Source organism: Myotis yumanensis, unplaced genomic scaffold, assembly GCF_028538775.1.
Source record: "Myotis yumanensis isolate MYYU_CA2020_CCGP unplaced genomic scaffold, mMyoYum1.0.hap1 SCAF_14, whole genome shotgun sequence".
Lineage (NCBI taxonomy): Eukaryota > Metazoa > Chordata > Mammalia > Chiroptera > Vespertilionidae > Myotis > Myotis yumanensis.
The window spans coordinates 27,179,280-27,194,286 of NW_027223765.1; the positions used below are offsets into that span (position 1 = coordinate 27,179,280).

The 15,007-nt window shown below is 54.7% G+C and overlaps 1 protein-coding gene across 1 annotated transcript in view; it reads right to left on the reverse strand.

Moving 5' to 3' along the window:
* The window catches only part of KY (kyphoscoliosis peptidase), a 44,058-nt gene that overhangs the window by 3,884 nt on the left and 25,167 nt on the right, over nucleotides 1-15,007 (reverse strand). The window contains exons 8-10 of the mRNA XM_070391219.1: nucleotides 13,738-13,855; nucleotides 5,635-5,823; nucleotides 4,168-4,358 (exon numbers count right to left, since the gene is read on the reverse strand). Of these exons, the coding sequence (XP_070247320.1) occupies nucleotides 4,168-4,358; nucleotides 5,635-5,823; nucleotides 13,738-13,855 (498 nt within the window). The remainder of the gene's footprint in view (nucleotides 1-4,167; nucleotides 4,359-5,634; nucleotides 5,824-13,737; nucleotides 13,856-15,007) is intronic.

Sequence of the window (15,007 nt, forward strand, 5' to 3'; positions counted from 1 at the left end):
CGCTTTAGGAGGTTCTCTTGGAGGGAGTTGAAAGCTGGGGTCTCAAGAAAACAATCGGCCCCCAGCTGTCTGTGCTCACCTCACTCATCTGATTCACCTTATGAAAGCTGCATGGAGACCCAGCCTGATTCCAGAGCAGGGGAGGGGCCCAGGAGTGAGGAGGGCCCGGGCCCCGGCTGCAGAGCCACCCTGTGACCATCTCCTCCAAGTCCTGAGCCTTGCTTTCACACCGCTCCCTCCAGCATCTGCTTATTACAGTGACAACAGCTGTCACGTCAACACATCACCTTAAAAATGGTTTGGAATGGCTTCACTCCTGCTCAAAGGGTGGGGTTGCTTCCTTGCTCCACCCCCCTCTGCCTCATGCTTCCTCATGGGCGTGTCTTAGCCATGTTTGTGGAGTGAAGATCCAGTGGGTGCACAGGAGGGTCTTTGGCCTCAGCCCTCCCTCTGCCTCTTCCCTTACCCTCTCAGGCACTGCCAACTCCTCACCCACCTTACACCCCCAAACCCTTCCCCCCGGCAGGTCCCCTCTACTCATTTGGCTCTGAAATCTGGCCTCTGTCTCTATTCTCCAAAGTCTTCAGTGGCCTTGGAGAACCCAGGCTGCAGGCCACACCCTCTCCTCCCCTTGGGCCGCCACCCTCTCCAGCTTGGCCCCTCTTTCCATTCCGATGACTGCCGACTGCTATCATTCCTTCCCTTTCCATTACACTAACTGTGGGGTTCTTTCTGCTATTTTCGTTTTCTACACTCTTTGTCTACAGCCTTCAGGACCTATGGGACACCTGTCCCAAGGTCTCCTCCCAAGAAAGTGACCAAGAACAATAGAGGGTTGCAACCCTCTCCCTTCACTTCCTCTTCTAAGTCAGCTCAGTGGGCAGAGTTATCTCAGCCCTCAGCTGCTCGTGGCCCCGTCCTGTTCTAACATCTGAGTTGGTGGTGAGGTGCCCCTGCAATTCACGTTTGATGTGTGGGACACCCGCCGGGGCCTGCACACGGCAGCCTGAGGGCTCCTGTGAAAATATCCCCCCTGCCTCTCCTGGGCTCACTTCTGCGGTCACCACCCAACAGCAGACCATTGCCCAGGCCTGGCCAGCACCAGGGGCCTCCTCCTCAGGGCCACAGGGCATTTTCTCACATTCTCCAGGGGCACTGCCCTTCACCCCCAGGACCCTCTCACCTGTTCTTCCCCTCCACAGCATCCCCCAAACCTGGGTAAGACCTGACTGCCAAGGAGCCTTCCAGACCCCCCAGATGAGGCTGAGCATCCTGAAGGCCCCTCTCCCGCCCTGCCTCCCTTTCAGGAACGTAGCACTGCTGTCATGAATTTGTCTTATTTTAAAAAATACTTTGATTGATTTCAGAGAGGAAGGGAGAGAGAGAGGGAGATAGAAATATCACTGACAAGAGGAACTCATTGATCGGCTGCCTCCTGCACGCCCCCTACCTCAGATCGAGCCCGCAAGCCGGGCAGGTTCCCTGACCAGGAATGGAAATGATAGTGGAGAAGAGCACGTAAGAAGAATAGAGCCACAGTTGTTTAAGAATTATTCACCTTGCGAGCTACAGATAAGAAGGTTTCTTACAGACCCGGGGAAACTGGAAGATGTGTGGCAAGAAGAAAACAGAGCTGTAAAAAGATAAGAGACACCTGGGGCCCTCAAGTTTGCCTCAGGAATGCTGACCATTCTCTGTCCCAGGAAATGGCAAGCTGTTTTACTACTACTGAAAATTAACTACCTTGTTATTGGACTTCAAGATCCTGGAAGGAGACACACAGACCCTGGGCCCTGCAGCCATGTCCTCCCCTCCCCATCACCATCCCCCTTGCATGCAGCCTTTCTTCCTTATTTCTATACTAGAGGCCTGATGCACAAAATTCGTGCAAGAGTAGGCCTTCCTTCCCCCGGCTGCCAGCATCAGCTTCCCTCTGGCACCTGGGACCTGGGCTTCCTCTAGCCACCAGCAGGGACCCGGGACCCAGACTTCACTCACAGCCCCGGCTTTGTCTGGAAGGTCGTCCGGAAGGACATCCAGTCTAATTAGCATATTAAGCTTTTGTCATTATAGATAATCAGCCAGCTCCTAGGAGGTGGGAAAGCAGATTTTCCCGGATGACCTGCTGCTTCCCCTAGTGTCAGCATATGTGAGCGTTACTGGAATAAATGCTCACATAGGAATCAACTCTGTCTCCGCTTAATTGGCTCAGGTAGTAACAGGCAGCCCAGACCCATGGATTGTCAGGTTTCAGAACCGTGACCTCCTGGTTCATAGGTCAACGTGCAACCACTGAGCCACACTGGCCAGGCATGAATTCATTTTGTGTAATGTCTGTCCTCCCTGCTGGGTGGGGGTGCTGTGGCCAAGGGGCCCTCCTTTCCTGCTTGTCCCAGTGCCACCCAGAGGGTTCTTGGCAAAGGTGAGTGTTACGGCTGGGGACACAAAAATAAAGGGCTGGGGCCACCTGGGGACGTAGGAGCCCATGTCCCTTTCTCCTCCCTTCCCCTTCATGGCCCTCCCAGCTCTCTGCTCTCAGTGGCTTGCCACCCCACTGTCCTGTGCCCTCTTCCTGTCCTGCTTGTGCACCCCGGTTTCCCTCTTCTGCTTCCTCCCCACCCCCACTCTTAACTAGCTCCAACCCAGAGGCATTCTTTAAATATGCATCTCGAATATGGAATCACATTGCAGATTACTATCTAAGAAAGCAGCCCGTGCTGACATTTCTTGCAAAGGCACAGTCAGCTCGGGGGCACTAGTTAGATGTTGGTGTGCCTGATGCATTCGTCCCTGTGGCTCCTCAGACGACAGGCTCCCCACCTGAGGAGACCCTGGCAGCCCAGGCCATCCTGCCTCATCTCAGGCCAGTGGCCTCCCGCTGTTATTTCAGTAGCAGGAGCCCCCAGGTATTTGAGTTTTAAAAAGTAAGCCGGATTCAGCCTGGTTAAGGAAACCCTTGTGAGGCAGAGGGACAAGGCAGCTGGAACTAACACAGCTGCCCCCATCCCCTGGCAGTGGGCCCACCCACAGGCCACCCTGTGTGTGCGACCACTAGTGTGAGCTCAAGCCTTCCTTCCTGAGAGCACACAGGCCCCCTGGGATTGGAGAGGGAGAGCCCTGCAGGCCGTCCTTCGTTGAGGTGGAGGGGAGCACTCGGCTGTGCTGAGCCCTGTGGTGTGTCTAGCCATGTGCCCAGCCCAGGACCAGGCACCAGGGCCTTGGAGATGCATAAGACACAGTCCTCTGGAGAGAGTCCTGCGAGGCCCACGACCACAGTTTTGGATCCCTGGAGGCGGCCCCCATATGCCTGATAAAGTGCAGATGATGCCGCCTTGGGGACGTGGAGAGCAAATGTCACGCAGGCCAGCCATGGGGACAGCTCAGCTTGGGGTCCTGCACTGCCCAGCCCAGCCCCAGGGGAGCTGGCTGGAAAAGGCTGGGTCCTGTCCCGGGAGGAGAGAGGTGGAGCAGAGGTCAGCAGAGCCAGCAGCATCCCGGGCACGGAGGAGGCTGCGCTGCCCTCTGGAGCCTGGCTTGGGTCTCTAGCCTCAGGCTTCTGGAGCTTGAGCTCAGAGGTTCCCGGAACATGTCCGTCCTCGAGACCCAGGATGCCTGCTCTGCTCCAGCTCCAGCTCCAGCTCCAGCTCAGTGGCCACCTCCCTAAGAAAGCCTCTCCCCACTCTGGGTCCTGGGAGACCCCTGCCACTCCGGGCTTCTGGTTAGACCACTGACACACAGAAACTGACCAGCTGGGCCAGCCGTGCTCTCTGCCGAAAGTTTGGGAAGAGAATACAGCAGGGCAGTCAACTTCAACTGGGAGGGGGTGCAGCCAGGGCTGAGCTGTCTCTGCTGCTGGGAGCTGAGCGAGGCTCAGCCAGCGTGGGGGACTCAGCCCTTGGGTAGGAAAGCCCGCAGGCTCCCTCCATGCCCCCATCTTGGTACATCCTGATGTGAGGAGGCTTCTGTCCCTGCACGTGTGACCAATGGCTTGACAGCTTTGGCTGCCTCAGTGCCCACCCCCCACCCCCCCGAATGCCCCCACACATACAGCTTACACCGAGCTCACAGGCCTGGAAGGACAGTCCCATGGGGGCCCGGGCGCCTGGAGGCACTGAGCAGGCTGCCCTGACCCTGCTGCGGGCGCACCGGCCACCTGCCCGGGGTTACCTGTTCTGATCACGGGAGTCTCCGGGTGGGCACTCAGCATCCCCTTGTTGTAGAACTCACTCTTGTGATACATGTTGTTCTCGAACTGCCTCAGGGACTGCGGGGGTTTCAGCAGCTGCCAGTTCTTGTTGTCTGGGAAGTGGTCCTCGATGAACAGAGCGGGATGCGTCAGGAAGTAGAACTCATTGTAGCTGGAGCGGAGGGAAAGCTGGTCAGCAGCCGCGTGGGGTGTGCAGGGCCAGCTCTGTGGAGGGGGAGGCAGGGCCTTCCAGGGGGGTCTGCGGGGCCTGCTTTGGGCTAACACACCCCCAGGAGGGGGCCTGCCTACTCTCCAAATGGGAAGAGGCACCACCTCCAATCCTGACATGGGCGCTGGAGACGACCCCTCAGGGTCTGCTTCTCGAAACAGGAGCCAAGGCAGGATGTGAGTCCCCGTCTAAAAGGCCACAACCCACAGCTGTGCCTGGGAGAAGGGCCCCCTGTTCTCAGAGCCAGAGACTTGAAGGGAACAAAAGGCATGGCCTGCGCACCAGGCGCCAGGCAGTGGAGGGGAGGGGGCTGGGACGGAAAGTGCTCAGGGGGGCCGGCTCCATCACCCCCTGGTCTCCTTGCCTGAGCAGCTGTGTGGGAGGAGGCCTTCTGCAGTGTCTAGGGACGACCCCATGTGGCTCTCTGGGGGTCAGCGATGGGCATCAAGAAGAGAATGGGGAGACTCATCTGAGATGGGGAGGCTCTACTTGGCCCAAAGCGAGCAGTGCCCGGAGCTGAAAGGTGAGGAGGCATGTGAATGCACAGGTCCTGCGTGTGTGTGTGTGTGTGTGTGTGTGCACACATGGGCGCACGTGCAAGCTCTTGCATTTGTCCTGTATGTGGGGCTGTCAAGATTTAAACTGAAAATATCAGCGAGAGAGACAACACTCATTTCTCTGGTGGATCTGAGCTGCTGATGGACATCACAATCCACAATGAATGTCAGGGCCGTCGCTTAAGGCCAGGGTTGGCCAGAGCCTGCACTCAGTGTGGCTCAGGGTCCCTGCACACCATCAGCACCCCTTTCTGCATTCAGCCCAGAGAAGAAGAGACCGACCTGGTGTCTAGGGAGCAGCAGGAGAGGGTGCGGGTATCTGCATCATGATACAGTCAATGGCCCAAAACCTGCAGGGAACCCACGGGGAGTTAAAGAAGGTTCCTAGCCCTGCCTTCCCTCATACGTGGCCCGCGGGCAAAGGCTGGAGGCTTTTAGTTCTCGGGTGGAGGGAGTAAGAGGGAGCCAGAGGAGTTCTGCCTGTGCACCCCGTCAGTTCTGGGCCCTTATAATTGGTCTGGAGCTGGCTCACTTTGGGGCTCGAGGGAAGGTGGAGCAGCCAGCAGCAGGCCGAGGCCTCCCTGGCCCTCCTTCCCTCCGGCTGCCTCCTTCATCCTTGGCTCTCCCCGTATCCACCTCCCAGGATGGAGACTGGTACTCACAGGAAGGTGAACTTGGAGGTGGTGGTGTCCACCAGGCCACTGCCCCAGGTGCTGTCCAGCAGGTGCCACCTCCCTTCCAGGTACACGGCGTTCCAGGCGTGGTCAAACTCCCCCGAGAAGCTCTGCCCCGTCTGGTAGCCGAAGCCCTTGGAGTAGCCGGGCACCGTCATGCACTGCACTCCAGCGATTCTGGGGGCGACAGCGGGTCTGAGAGGCGGCTCCTGCTGGGCTGTCCCCCCCCAAGTCTGTCTGTCAGTGGCCCCAGGCCTCCAGTGTGTCTGCTGTCCCGGAGGCCCTCTGCGTCTCTCTTTCCTTACCTCTCACAGAGCCACACACTTACAGCCTGTGGGCTGTTACCTCCAGAACAGGGGCCTGGACAGTCCTGCTGGTCAAGACTGGCTGTCATCTGGCTGCCTGCTCCTCCCTCCAGACTAAATGTCTCTCCCCAGAGCCTGCCTGGGTGCTCACCACAGTGAGAACCACTTCAAGGACAGGGAAACCAGGGACATGGTGGCCTTCTTGAACCAGAGCAGCTCTAAACACCTGTATGACTGAGGGGCGGGATCTAGCTGACACGGTGGGGTGTCAGGGAGGTGTGCTGGAAGCCGGGGTGCAGAAGAAAGCTCCGCCTGCTCAAGGTCCTCTTTGTGGGGACCCCTGGAGTGGGCAGCCTGAGTGTCCAGCCCTGACTCTAGGATCGTTCTGGTCCGACTGACAGGCCACAGCATGCGTTAAGGTCATGACTGCTGTGGCCACAGGTTTGAAGTCCCCCACAGTTGTCCTTGGGGACGTAGAACGCTGATGGGTCTTTCCAAGCTCTTGGGCCCCTTTGGTGGAGCAGCCCCTGGCGCTCACAACTGAGCTGCTGACACTTTCTGGGGCCTGGACAGTGGGGCCTGGGTGCTGGCCATGTCTGGGAACATCGGTGATCACTGGAAGCTCCAGTGTGGGTGTCTATAGCTGAAGTCCTGAGGCCCAGATCTGAGTGTTGGGGACCACCCCAAGGCCAAGCCAGAACCGGAGAGTCCTGGGATGGTTGGCGGCCTTCCTCTTCAGTACCCCAGCCCCCCAAATGGCAGCCGAGGGGGTGGACTGCTAGTCTGACTGGGGGGAACCTGTGCTAGCCCTCTGGGGCTTTTGTGTGAATTAGAAAACATTGTCTCTTCTTTGAGACACTGTCCTTTCGCTTGTGGAAATCGGGCATAATCAATCCAAAAATCCACGCTACCCGGGGGTGCATGTGGCCCCTCAGATGGGCTCCTTGGAGCACACAGGCTGCCCACAGCGCTGACCTGGTGACCTGCCTCTGCACTCCGGGGGTCACCAGGCCTGGTTCAGGGGGGACGCTCTGGTGACGGGGTCCATCCAGGGACCAGGCCCACAGCCTCAGTTGCTCTAAGCAAAAGCGGCATGGGGCCTCTCAGGTCCTGAGGTGAAACAGCCACACACTCACCATGGGAATGGAGGAAAATTCCCCTATAAAAATGAATGTTTAATGAACGATTAGCAGAATGCTGGATTAAGTGTTACATATCTATAGCTACATATCATTTGTTGAGAGTGAACGAAGCGAGGTGAGGAGCCTGCAGGTGACCACATTCCACCTGCCTGGGTGCTTCACCTGCACGGGATGAGCCCTGCCCCCCGCCCTCCCAACACAGAGCACAGGCCGCTCTGCTGGGGCTCTTGATGGGCTTGGCTGTCCCGCAGCCCCCACTTCTGCTGCAGCCTCACAGGGAACAGACCAGCTGGGCCCTGTCGGAGGACTTTGGGAGCACGTGGGGGACGGGGGCAGAAAGCAAGAGACACTGGGTCCTGATGTTTAGATTTCCTGCTGGTAAAGATAAAAACCAACTCTCAGAGCAGCAGGGCGGCTCAGAGGTTGGAGGCCCAGGAGGCAGGGCGGGGTGGGCCCATAGGAGGGGAGAGGGCAGCATGCACACCTGCAGAGCCCCTGCCTCACCTCGCTGCAGAGGAGGGACCTGCAGGGCCGCGGGGTCCAGGGGGCTTGTTCCAGAATGAGGAGATCTGAACATTTCATAGTTTTAGAGCAAACTGCCAGCAAGAGGGGAGGTCAAAGCAAGGCCAGAGGGGTGGGAAGGAGGTCTGGGTGGGGGTTGGGCCTCTATTGGAGGGCTCCACATCCTCCGAGAGGGGGTGAGGAGGAGAAATGCTGAGAAGAACATTTAGTGAGGTAAGGAATGCTCCTGAAGCAGTGCTAATTGACAGGAGCCCATAAAACTCTGCCCTCAGCACATTGTGTATGAGAATGTGTGTGTGTGTGTGTGTGAGTGCGGTGTGAGTGACTGTGTGCCCACATTCATGGAGGATGAGAGACGGGGGCGGGGGGGGGGGGGGTGGGTTGGGCAGAGAGAGAGAGTGCAAAAGTCATCTGGGATTCTGGGGGATTTAAATTTTCTTCTTTGAACTTCTCTATATTTTCTAAATTTTCAGCAATGATTATGTGTTACTTTTGGAATTGGAAAAAATGCATACTTCCTACTTGAAATTAGTTTCTTCAGTGAGTTATTTTCCTTTCTTGCCCAGATGTCTGTGCATATCGATTCTGAGTACATGTGGGGGGAGAAGGGAGCCGGCCTGTTTGCAGGGAGAGGCACTGAGTGCAGCTGCCCCTCCGTATACCTGCCCTCGGATGCTCATCCGCTCAGAGCCACCTGGACACCTAGAGTCAGGAAGGAAGGAGGCTTCACAGTGAAATGGAGCTGGTGCTGATGCGGGCAGCATGGCCGGTTCAAACTCGGCCTGAGGGTCCTCCTAGGTGATGCCGTGTCCCTGGGCTGTGTGCCATCGGGGACCCTCCCATGGAGCGGATGGAGTGGGGGTAAGATTTGAGAATCTGCTCAGGCTTGGGGTGCTCCAGGCTGGAGTGGGCGGTCACTGGGCTGAGTTAGGAGACCCCAGCTCTACCCCCAGCTCCCATGGTCACCTCCAGTGTGACCTTGCCAGGCTTATCACGGCAAAAAGAAAAGCTGGCATTCAGTGATCTCTGACAGGCCGAGGAGAAGATGGGAGGGCCGTGGGGAATGCCCGGGGCAGAATAAAGATGAAAAAGGAAACTCAGCTCTAAGCTTATGCCATGCTTGACTATGATGTGAGGGTATTTTATTACCTGGCAGCAATGTGCCAGATGATTTGGACAAAGCAGTCCTCATGTAAAGCATTATTGTTCATATTCCATGATTCTCATGCCAAATTGTGGAACTAGTGATTCCAGCTGCTGGTAGCTAGTCAGGATGACCCATGGCCATTTCATGCCATCAAGAGCTTGCTGATGCATATACTCTGGGCCAAGCACTGCACCAGGCACCAGGGAATTACTATCATATCATATCTTACAATATAGTAAAATGTAATATTCCAAACATTAAGCTCACTGGCTGCCCTGGAAGTGCTCATAGTTGGAAGTTGGAAGGGGGCAGGTAGGTGAACTGTCACTGAAATGCTAGTGATAAACAAAGCCCCGGGAAACCCAAAGGAGGAGGGATTTGCTGGAAGGAACTGGGAAGGTTTTGAAGAAGGGGCAGAGGATGAGAAACCTCCTAAAGAGCTCAGGCCAGCTGCCCTAGAGCCCCAAATACCACCTGAGGAGACCTGTCTACTAGCTCAGGCAGGCTGCAGAATCTTGGGTTTTACCTTTGACCGTTTTGAAAATCCCAAAGCCAATGGTATTAGTTGTGGAGGATCCAGACTGACTGTCACTGTGTACAGAGATGGTCGAGGCCCTGCCATTGGAGCCGCGTGATGCTGCTTCAGCCCCACACGGCCAGGGCCCCAGCAGGTGCACCCACCAGGCTCTGATGCCCCGTCCTGCATGTCTGAACCCCGCGCGGAAAAGGGGATGGAGGGCGGGCGGGAAGGATGGTGGCTGCAGGAGAGGCAACAAAGCCTGCTCTTTTTTTTTTTTTGGCATCATGTTGAAAATATTGTGATTTCAAATAGTGAAATTAGGAAATATGGTTTCATTAACTTTAAGCCCAATGCCCACTTTCCCTAGGCAAGCGTATGTGATTTAGAAGTCTTAGGGCCTTGCTGTTGCCGAAAAGTTGGTTCTCAAGAAGGTTAATATTATTGAAATAAAGATGAATTCTAAACTGGCCAAAACAGACTGTGATTTCCATTCTGCAGCAGGACAACCACAACCATGATTTATGTTTCACATGTTATGTGGTTGACTGCTGTAAATTTGAAAGTGTCTTTATATTCCTGTTATCTGCTTCCCTTTCCCTTTTCTTTTTTAAAAATATGGTTTTTTTTTTATTGATTTTAGAGAGAGAGAGAGAGAGAGAGAGAGAAACATTGATCTGCTGCTGCCTCCTGCATGTTTCCTACAGGAAATGCCCAACCCACTGAGCCACACCAGCCAGGGCCCATTTTCCTTTTCTTACATCACCCTTATGGTGAAGTCAGTAAGTGTAATCACAGTAATAACTCTTTCTTGAAGGTCCTGTTTAGAGCCTCTGAGGTCACGTGACCTCGGGGGCCTCCTCTCCAACAGGTGAGGAGACAGAGGTTCAGAGAAGGAGGCCGACTTGCCTGGGGACACACAGCCAGTCAGTGGCCAGTGCAGCTCCAGCACTTCGTTGTCCTAATGCCCAGTTTGGGAGGCTTTGCCTTGCACCAGCCCTTGTGTTCACCAAGTTATGTTTTAATCTATAAACTTATGGGTGGTATACAGAGCAAAATGAAAGGGTGGTTTGCTATAGTGATGTCATTCATAGTTGATGAATCTGCAAAGGTGGCCTTATATGACAAAGTCAGATGTCTCTTTTGGAGGCCTTATATGACAAAGTCAGACTTGGGGAAAATTTAAGGTTACCCTGGTATCTATCTGCCTCTTTAGGGAGCTGAGAAGGCTGCTCTCCAGTTTTGAGGCCTTTGGGGACATGAGATGTTTGGGGATCATCCAGGACATCATGCAAGGCAGAAGCATGTCACTGCGCGTGCTCTCTGTGACAGCTGAAGGATGGATGGATGGAAAACTGACTGACATCTGACGGGTGACAATCAGTCCCTCAGCATCAAAGCCTCAGACTAGTAATAAGCTCCTGGCTTTATCGAAAGTCCCTGGAAAATCTGCTAGCTGGTGCCCGAGCTGTGATATCGGAGCAAGGAAGGTACTGGAGGCTGACTTAGGGCCAGGGATCTGGGGAATTAAACTGGGCCCTGCAAGGAAATTAAGCAGAATTCATTAAGGCTGTGACAATTGAAGCAAAAGGAAAGACATTAATGCCAGATGATAGAAAGTCAGAAAGAAAGCGGACCAGCAGTTACAAGCAATAGCATCAACAAATAACCTCACGTTGGTTACCAGGGAAAGACGACGAGGAAATGAAGGCTGTTGTGAAAATATCCGAATTCCCCACCAAATTACTTTATTAAATCAGTCTTTAATGAGGCCATTGCAGGGAGGCAGAGTGGACTGGCAGCTGTAACGATGTCGTGCGGGCACAGCTCTCGCTAAGAGAACATTCTGACAAGTAGGCAGGGATAAATCAGCAACTCTGGATTACCTGTCTTCGGTTATTAAGGAATGAGCTAATGAATTTACCAAACCTTCGACAGTTATTTTAAAGGTAAGGGGAAGTAGGGAAGTGATGCATAGATGAGGTTACTGATCTTTAAAGCAAAAGTTAAAAGAATTCATGGAACTGTGAGCTATTGTTAAACACCCCAGGCAAATGTGAGGAGTCTTGCACGTTGGGGCCTAACTTTAAATGATGTAAAGTGTTGGAATGTGTTTTAATGATCAGCTGCAGGCCAGAATAGGGCCATTGTTAAGCATCTGGACCAGGCCAAAAGCTGACGGTTTCACTCCAGGCAAGTGTCAGTTTTCTGAGTCGCTGGGAGTCTGCCTGGGTCTGTGGGAGAGGTCCACAGAGCAAAAGCACTGCCGTACTCAAGAGAGACAAGAAAGCTTAAACACAACAATCCCAAAGCTAGGTCATCTACCCCCAAACTGCATGTTCTTGTTTAGTCCTGCAGTCCTGCCAGCAGGCAGCACAGCCCCAGTGTACAGATGAGGACACTGAGGCACCAAGAATTAAGTGCCTTCCCAAAGGCATGGAACTGACCCGTGGTAAATTAAAGACTGGTGAACTGAGGACTGGGGGGGTCTTTTTGGCATCAAGTCTGGCCCTCCTTCTAGCCCTCTATGCTAGAAAGCTTGTGTTGGGTAGAGAAGGACATGTTCTATGATTTAAAAACCCTGAATGTTTTCAAATGAACAAATTAAGATGAAAAGAATTAAGGTCTGGAAGATGCTACACACAAATAGAGCTGCAGTCAGATTGCTGGTTATTCCATATTTTAAAAGAGAATAAGGCCCATTTTTGTAGAAGTTTGCTGGAGTATCCTGTCTTTTCCTGACTTTGAGGGCCTACGGTGTGTAGGATTATGAGATGCGTGGTCACAAGGGAGGGAGGGAGAGAGGGAGGGAGGGAGGGGGAGGGGGGGGGGAAGAGAGAGGGAGGCGCTAACAATATGCAAAGACATATAAGTCCTGTCGACATGTGAGAGGAATGAGAGGAAATGAACACAGGTTAGCACCTCTATGGGAGAACAAAGCCCAGGGAGGCATATGACAATGTTATCTGTATGTGGTAGGATTCAGAGTCATTTAATTTGCTTCTTTTGGCTTCTGTGCACTTTACACATCCCCTACAATTAACAAGTATATTTTTAATTTAGAAACGTATTCAGTAAAAGCATAAGGCAAGACAGGAGCGTGTGGATGAGGTGTGCTGATGACGTCCTGGCGCGGGGCCTGGAAGGAGCATTAGGGAGAGGGGCGCCGCGAGCTCCGGAGGTGTGGGCGGCCTCAAAGGGCGCAGGCCTGGAAGGGTGGCTGGGGTCGGATTCTGGAGGACTTTCCAGGGCAGTCTTGTTCAGGAACCTGGGGCCAGAGGAGCCTGGGCAGGGGCCTGGAGAGAACCCCAGCTCCTTAAGGGGCCCAAAGGCACATGGGGGGGGACCTAGGTCTGGGATGGGGTGGCAGTGGGCACGTTAGGGGTCGTGAGGGCTGCTCTGGCTGAGTGAATGGGAATGGAGGGGCTGGTATCTTCTGCACCCGACCTGCTCTGGTTGCCTCTGTGGTCGCAGGGGTGGGCCCTGAGGCCGGGGAGGGGAGGGGCAGGAGGGGCAGGAGGGGCAGGAGGGGCAGGAACATGGCGATGGAGATGGAGATGTGGGAGGCAAGCACTGGGGGTGAGGCCAGGAATCAGTTGAGTGGGTGGATGTCTGGTAGAATAGGACACCTTGCAGCCACCTGCAACACTTGGTTTGATGGCTCGCCCCCCGCAGCCCCGGTGCCTGAGAAAACACACTCCCAGGGGCCTGCAGAGTGGACAGCGGTGCATCCCTCCCCTGGGGAGGGGGGTTTTCAGTGGCCCCTGGGCCTGGCTGATTGTGTCCTGGGGAACCCAGCAGACCTCAGAGAGCAGGTACAGGAACTGCGGGGATCAGTGGGGCTCCTCCAGCCTTGAGTCTGTCTCAGGGTCACCCAGACCTGGCAGTGATGACCCCAAACACAAATGGTTTCCTTACCGGCCAGTCAGCCGCTGTCACCCACCCAGGCAACCTGGCCAGGTGCTCACTCCCAGAGCAATGAACACGGAACCCAAAGACTCCAAGACAGACGCGGCTTCCTAGTTATTCAGCTCTTCCAACTGACAACTCTTTCAGGTAGGAGAGTTTTTGCTTCCCCTGAGAGAGGCCCCCTGTGCCAGACTTGGAGGACAAGCCTCTCACAGTTCCCTTGGCGTCAGCAGCCACTGTCCTCCCCTTCCCAAATCTGCCATTCTTCTAACCTTCAGCTGCACAGAGATGGGAGAAGGTGGAAAAAGGGCCTTTTATAACCAAATTATTTCTGTGCATTCATCTGCCATTATGTTAATGCATCGCGAAGCCTGGCAGATGGTACAAAGTCAATTATGCTGGTGTTAAAACGGGAGAAATTGACCTTTTCAGGACTCACTTGGATTCCAGAGCAGAGTTTGCAAACTCAGGTTTCAGGGCTGGCATGTGGGCGAAGGCACATAGCACTTTGGAAGGGGGAGGGGTGGGTGGGGGTGGCCTCTCTGGTACCTGCACATTTTCTCAAAGAGCCCCGCGTAGCCATCACAGTTGGTCTTCTGGGTCTTCAGGATGTTGCTGGGTTTGAAGGCCTGGCGGTCCTTCTCCTGGGCTGCCTCGATGTCGTACTCTAGAGGGCAGAGCAGGAGGCTGTGAGAGGGGGTCCACAGCCCCTGCCCTCAGCTGTGTTTTCAACAGAATTTGGGCTGGCCTCCCTCGGCCCCGGGAGAAGCATGGGGCGTGGAGGACTCTGCATACTTATCACACCTCCACACAGCTCTGCCGGCTGTTCCAGGGACGCTGTTCCTGTCCCTGCTGCGGCCCCCAAGGCCAAGGCCTCACACTGACCCACAGGGGGCGCTGAGCTACTGTCAAAGCTTGCCCCAAATAGAGAAGACTGCTCGCCTACAGCCTGTCACTCGCTAACAAGAGAGCTGGAGGCCTGGGTTGGGGCCCTGAGGCACAATGTGCACTGAGGACACAAATGTGTGTGTGTGTGTGTGTACAGTAAAAATGTTCTACCAAATATTCTGTTTCTGATCCTGCCCCCTTAAGGCCCAGGCTGAGCTGCTGGGGTTGGGGTGGAAGCAGGTGGCCCCTCAGGCCTATGGTCACACCCCCTACCTGTGTTAGGTGAGTTCATCCTAGCTGCCTCTCTACCTGCTGCTTTGGGAAGACAAAGGAAAAGCCGAGTGGCAGCGGGTCAGGAGAGTCCCCTGGTCCTTATGTCACAGGGGAAACACTGAAAGTACACCCAACCACCTGGTTTTCCATCGACTGCAAGGGGTAGCAACCACCTGTGGGGCTTGGCTTGGCTTGGCCTGGTCAGACCCCCAAGATGGTGCTGTGAAGGGCTGTAGGCGGCTCTGAGAACCTAGACACTGCGCTGAGACCAGTGGCTGAAGTTGCTAGTATGGGAACAGGAGCAGGGAGAGGTGAGCCCATCCTTCCTGGCACTGGAACTTAAGCAAACTCTGGTTGCAATAACTTTCCAAACAGCTATGACTCCTCCCCAACTGATGATCATCCTTTTTGAAAATGACCTGCCCTGGGTTCTCATCTCTCTGGAGCAGTTTTACCAGGAAGCCAGGGCTGAAGGAAGGGCCTCAGCTCTGGCCACTGGCTGTGGGCAGAGGGCCATGTGGGACCCTCTACCCAATGACCCTTCATGGTGACTTTTATTCTGCTTGGTAAGTCTTAGGTTATTCAATCTAGTCATATGGGAGCCCTTGTCCTTTGTCTTTCATCTCATTCCACACTCACTGGTGATTGAGTGAGTCCC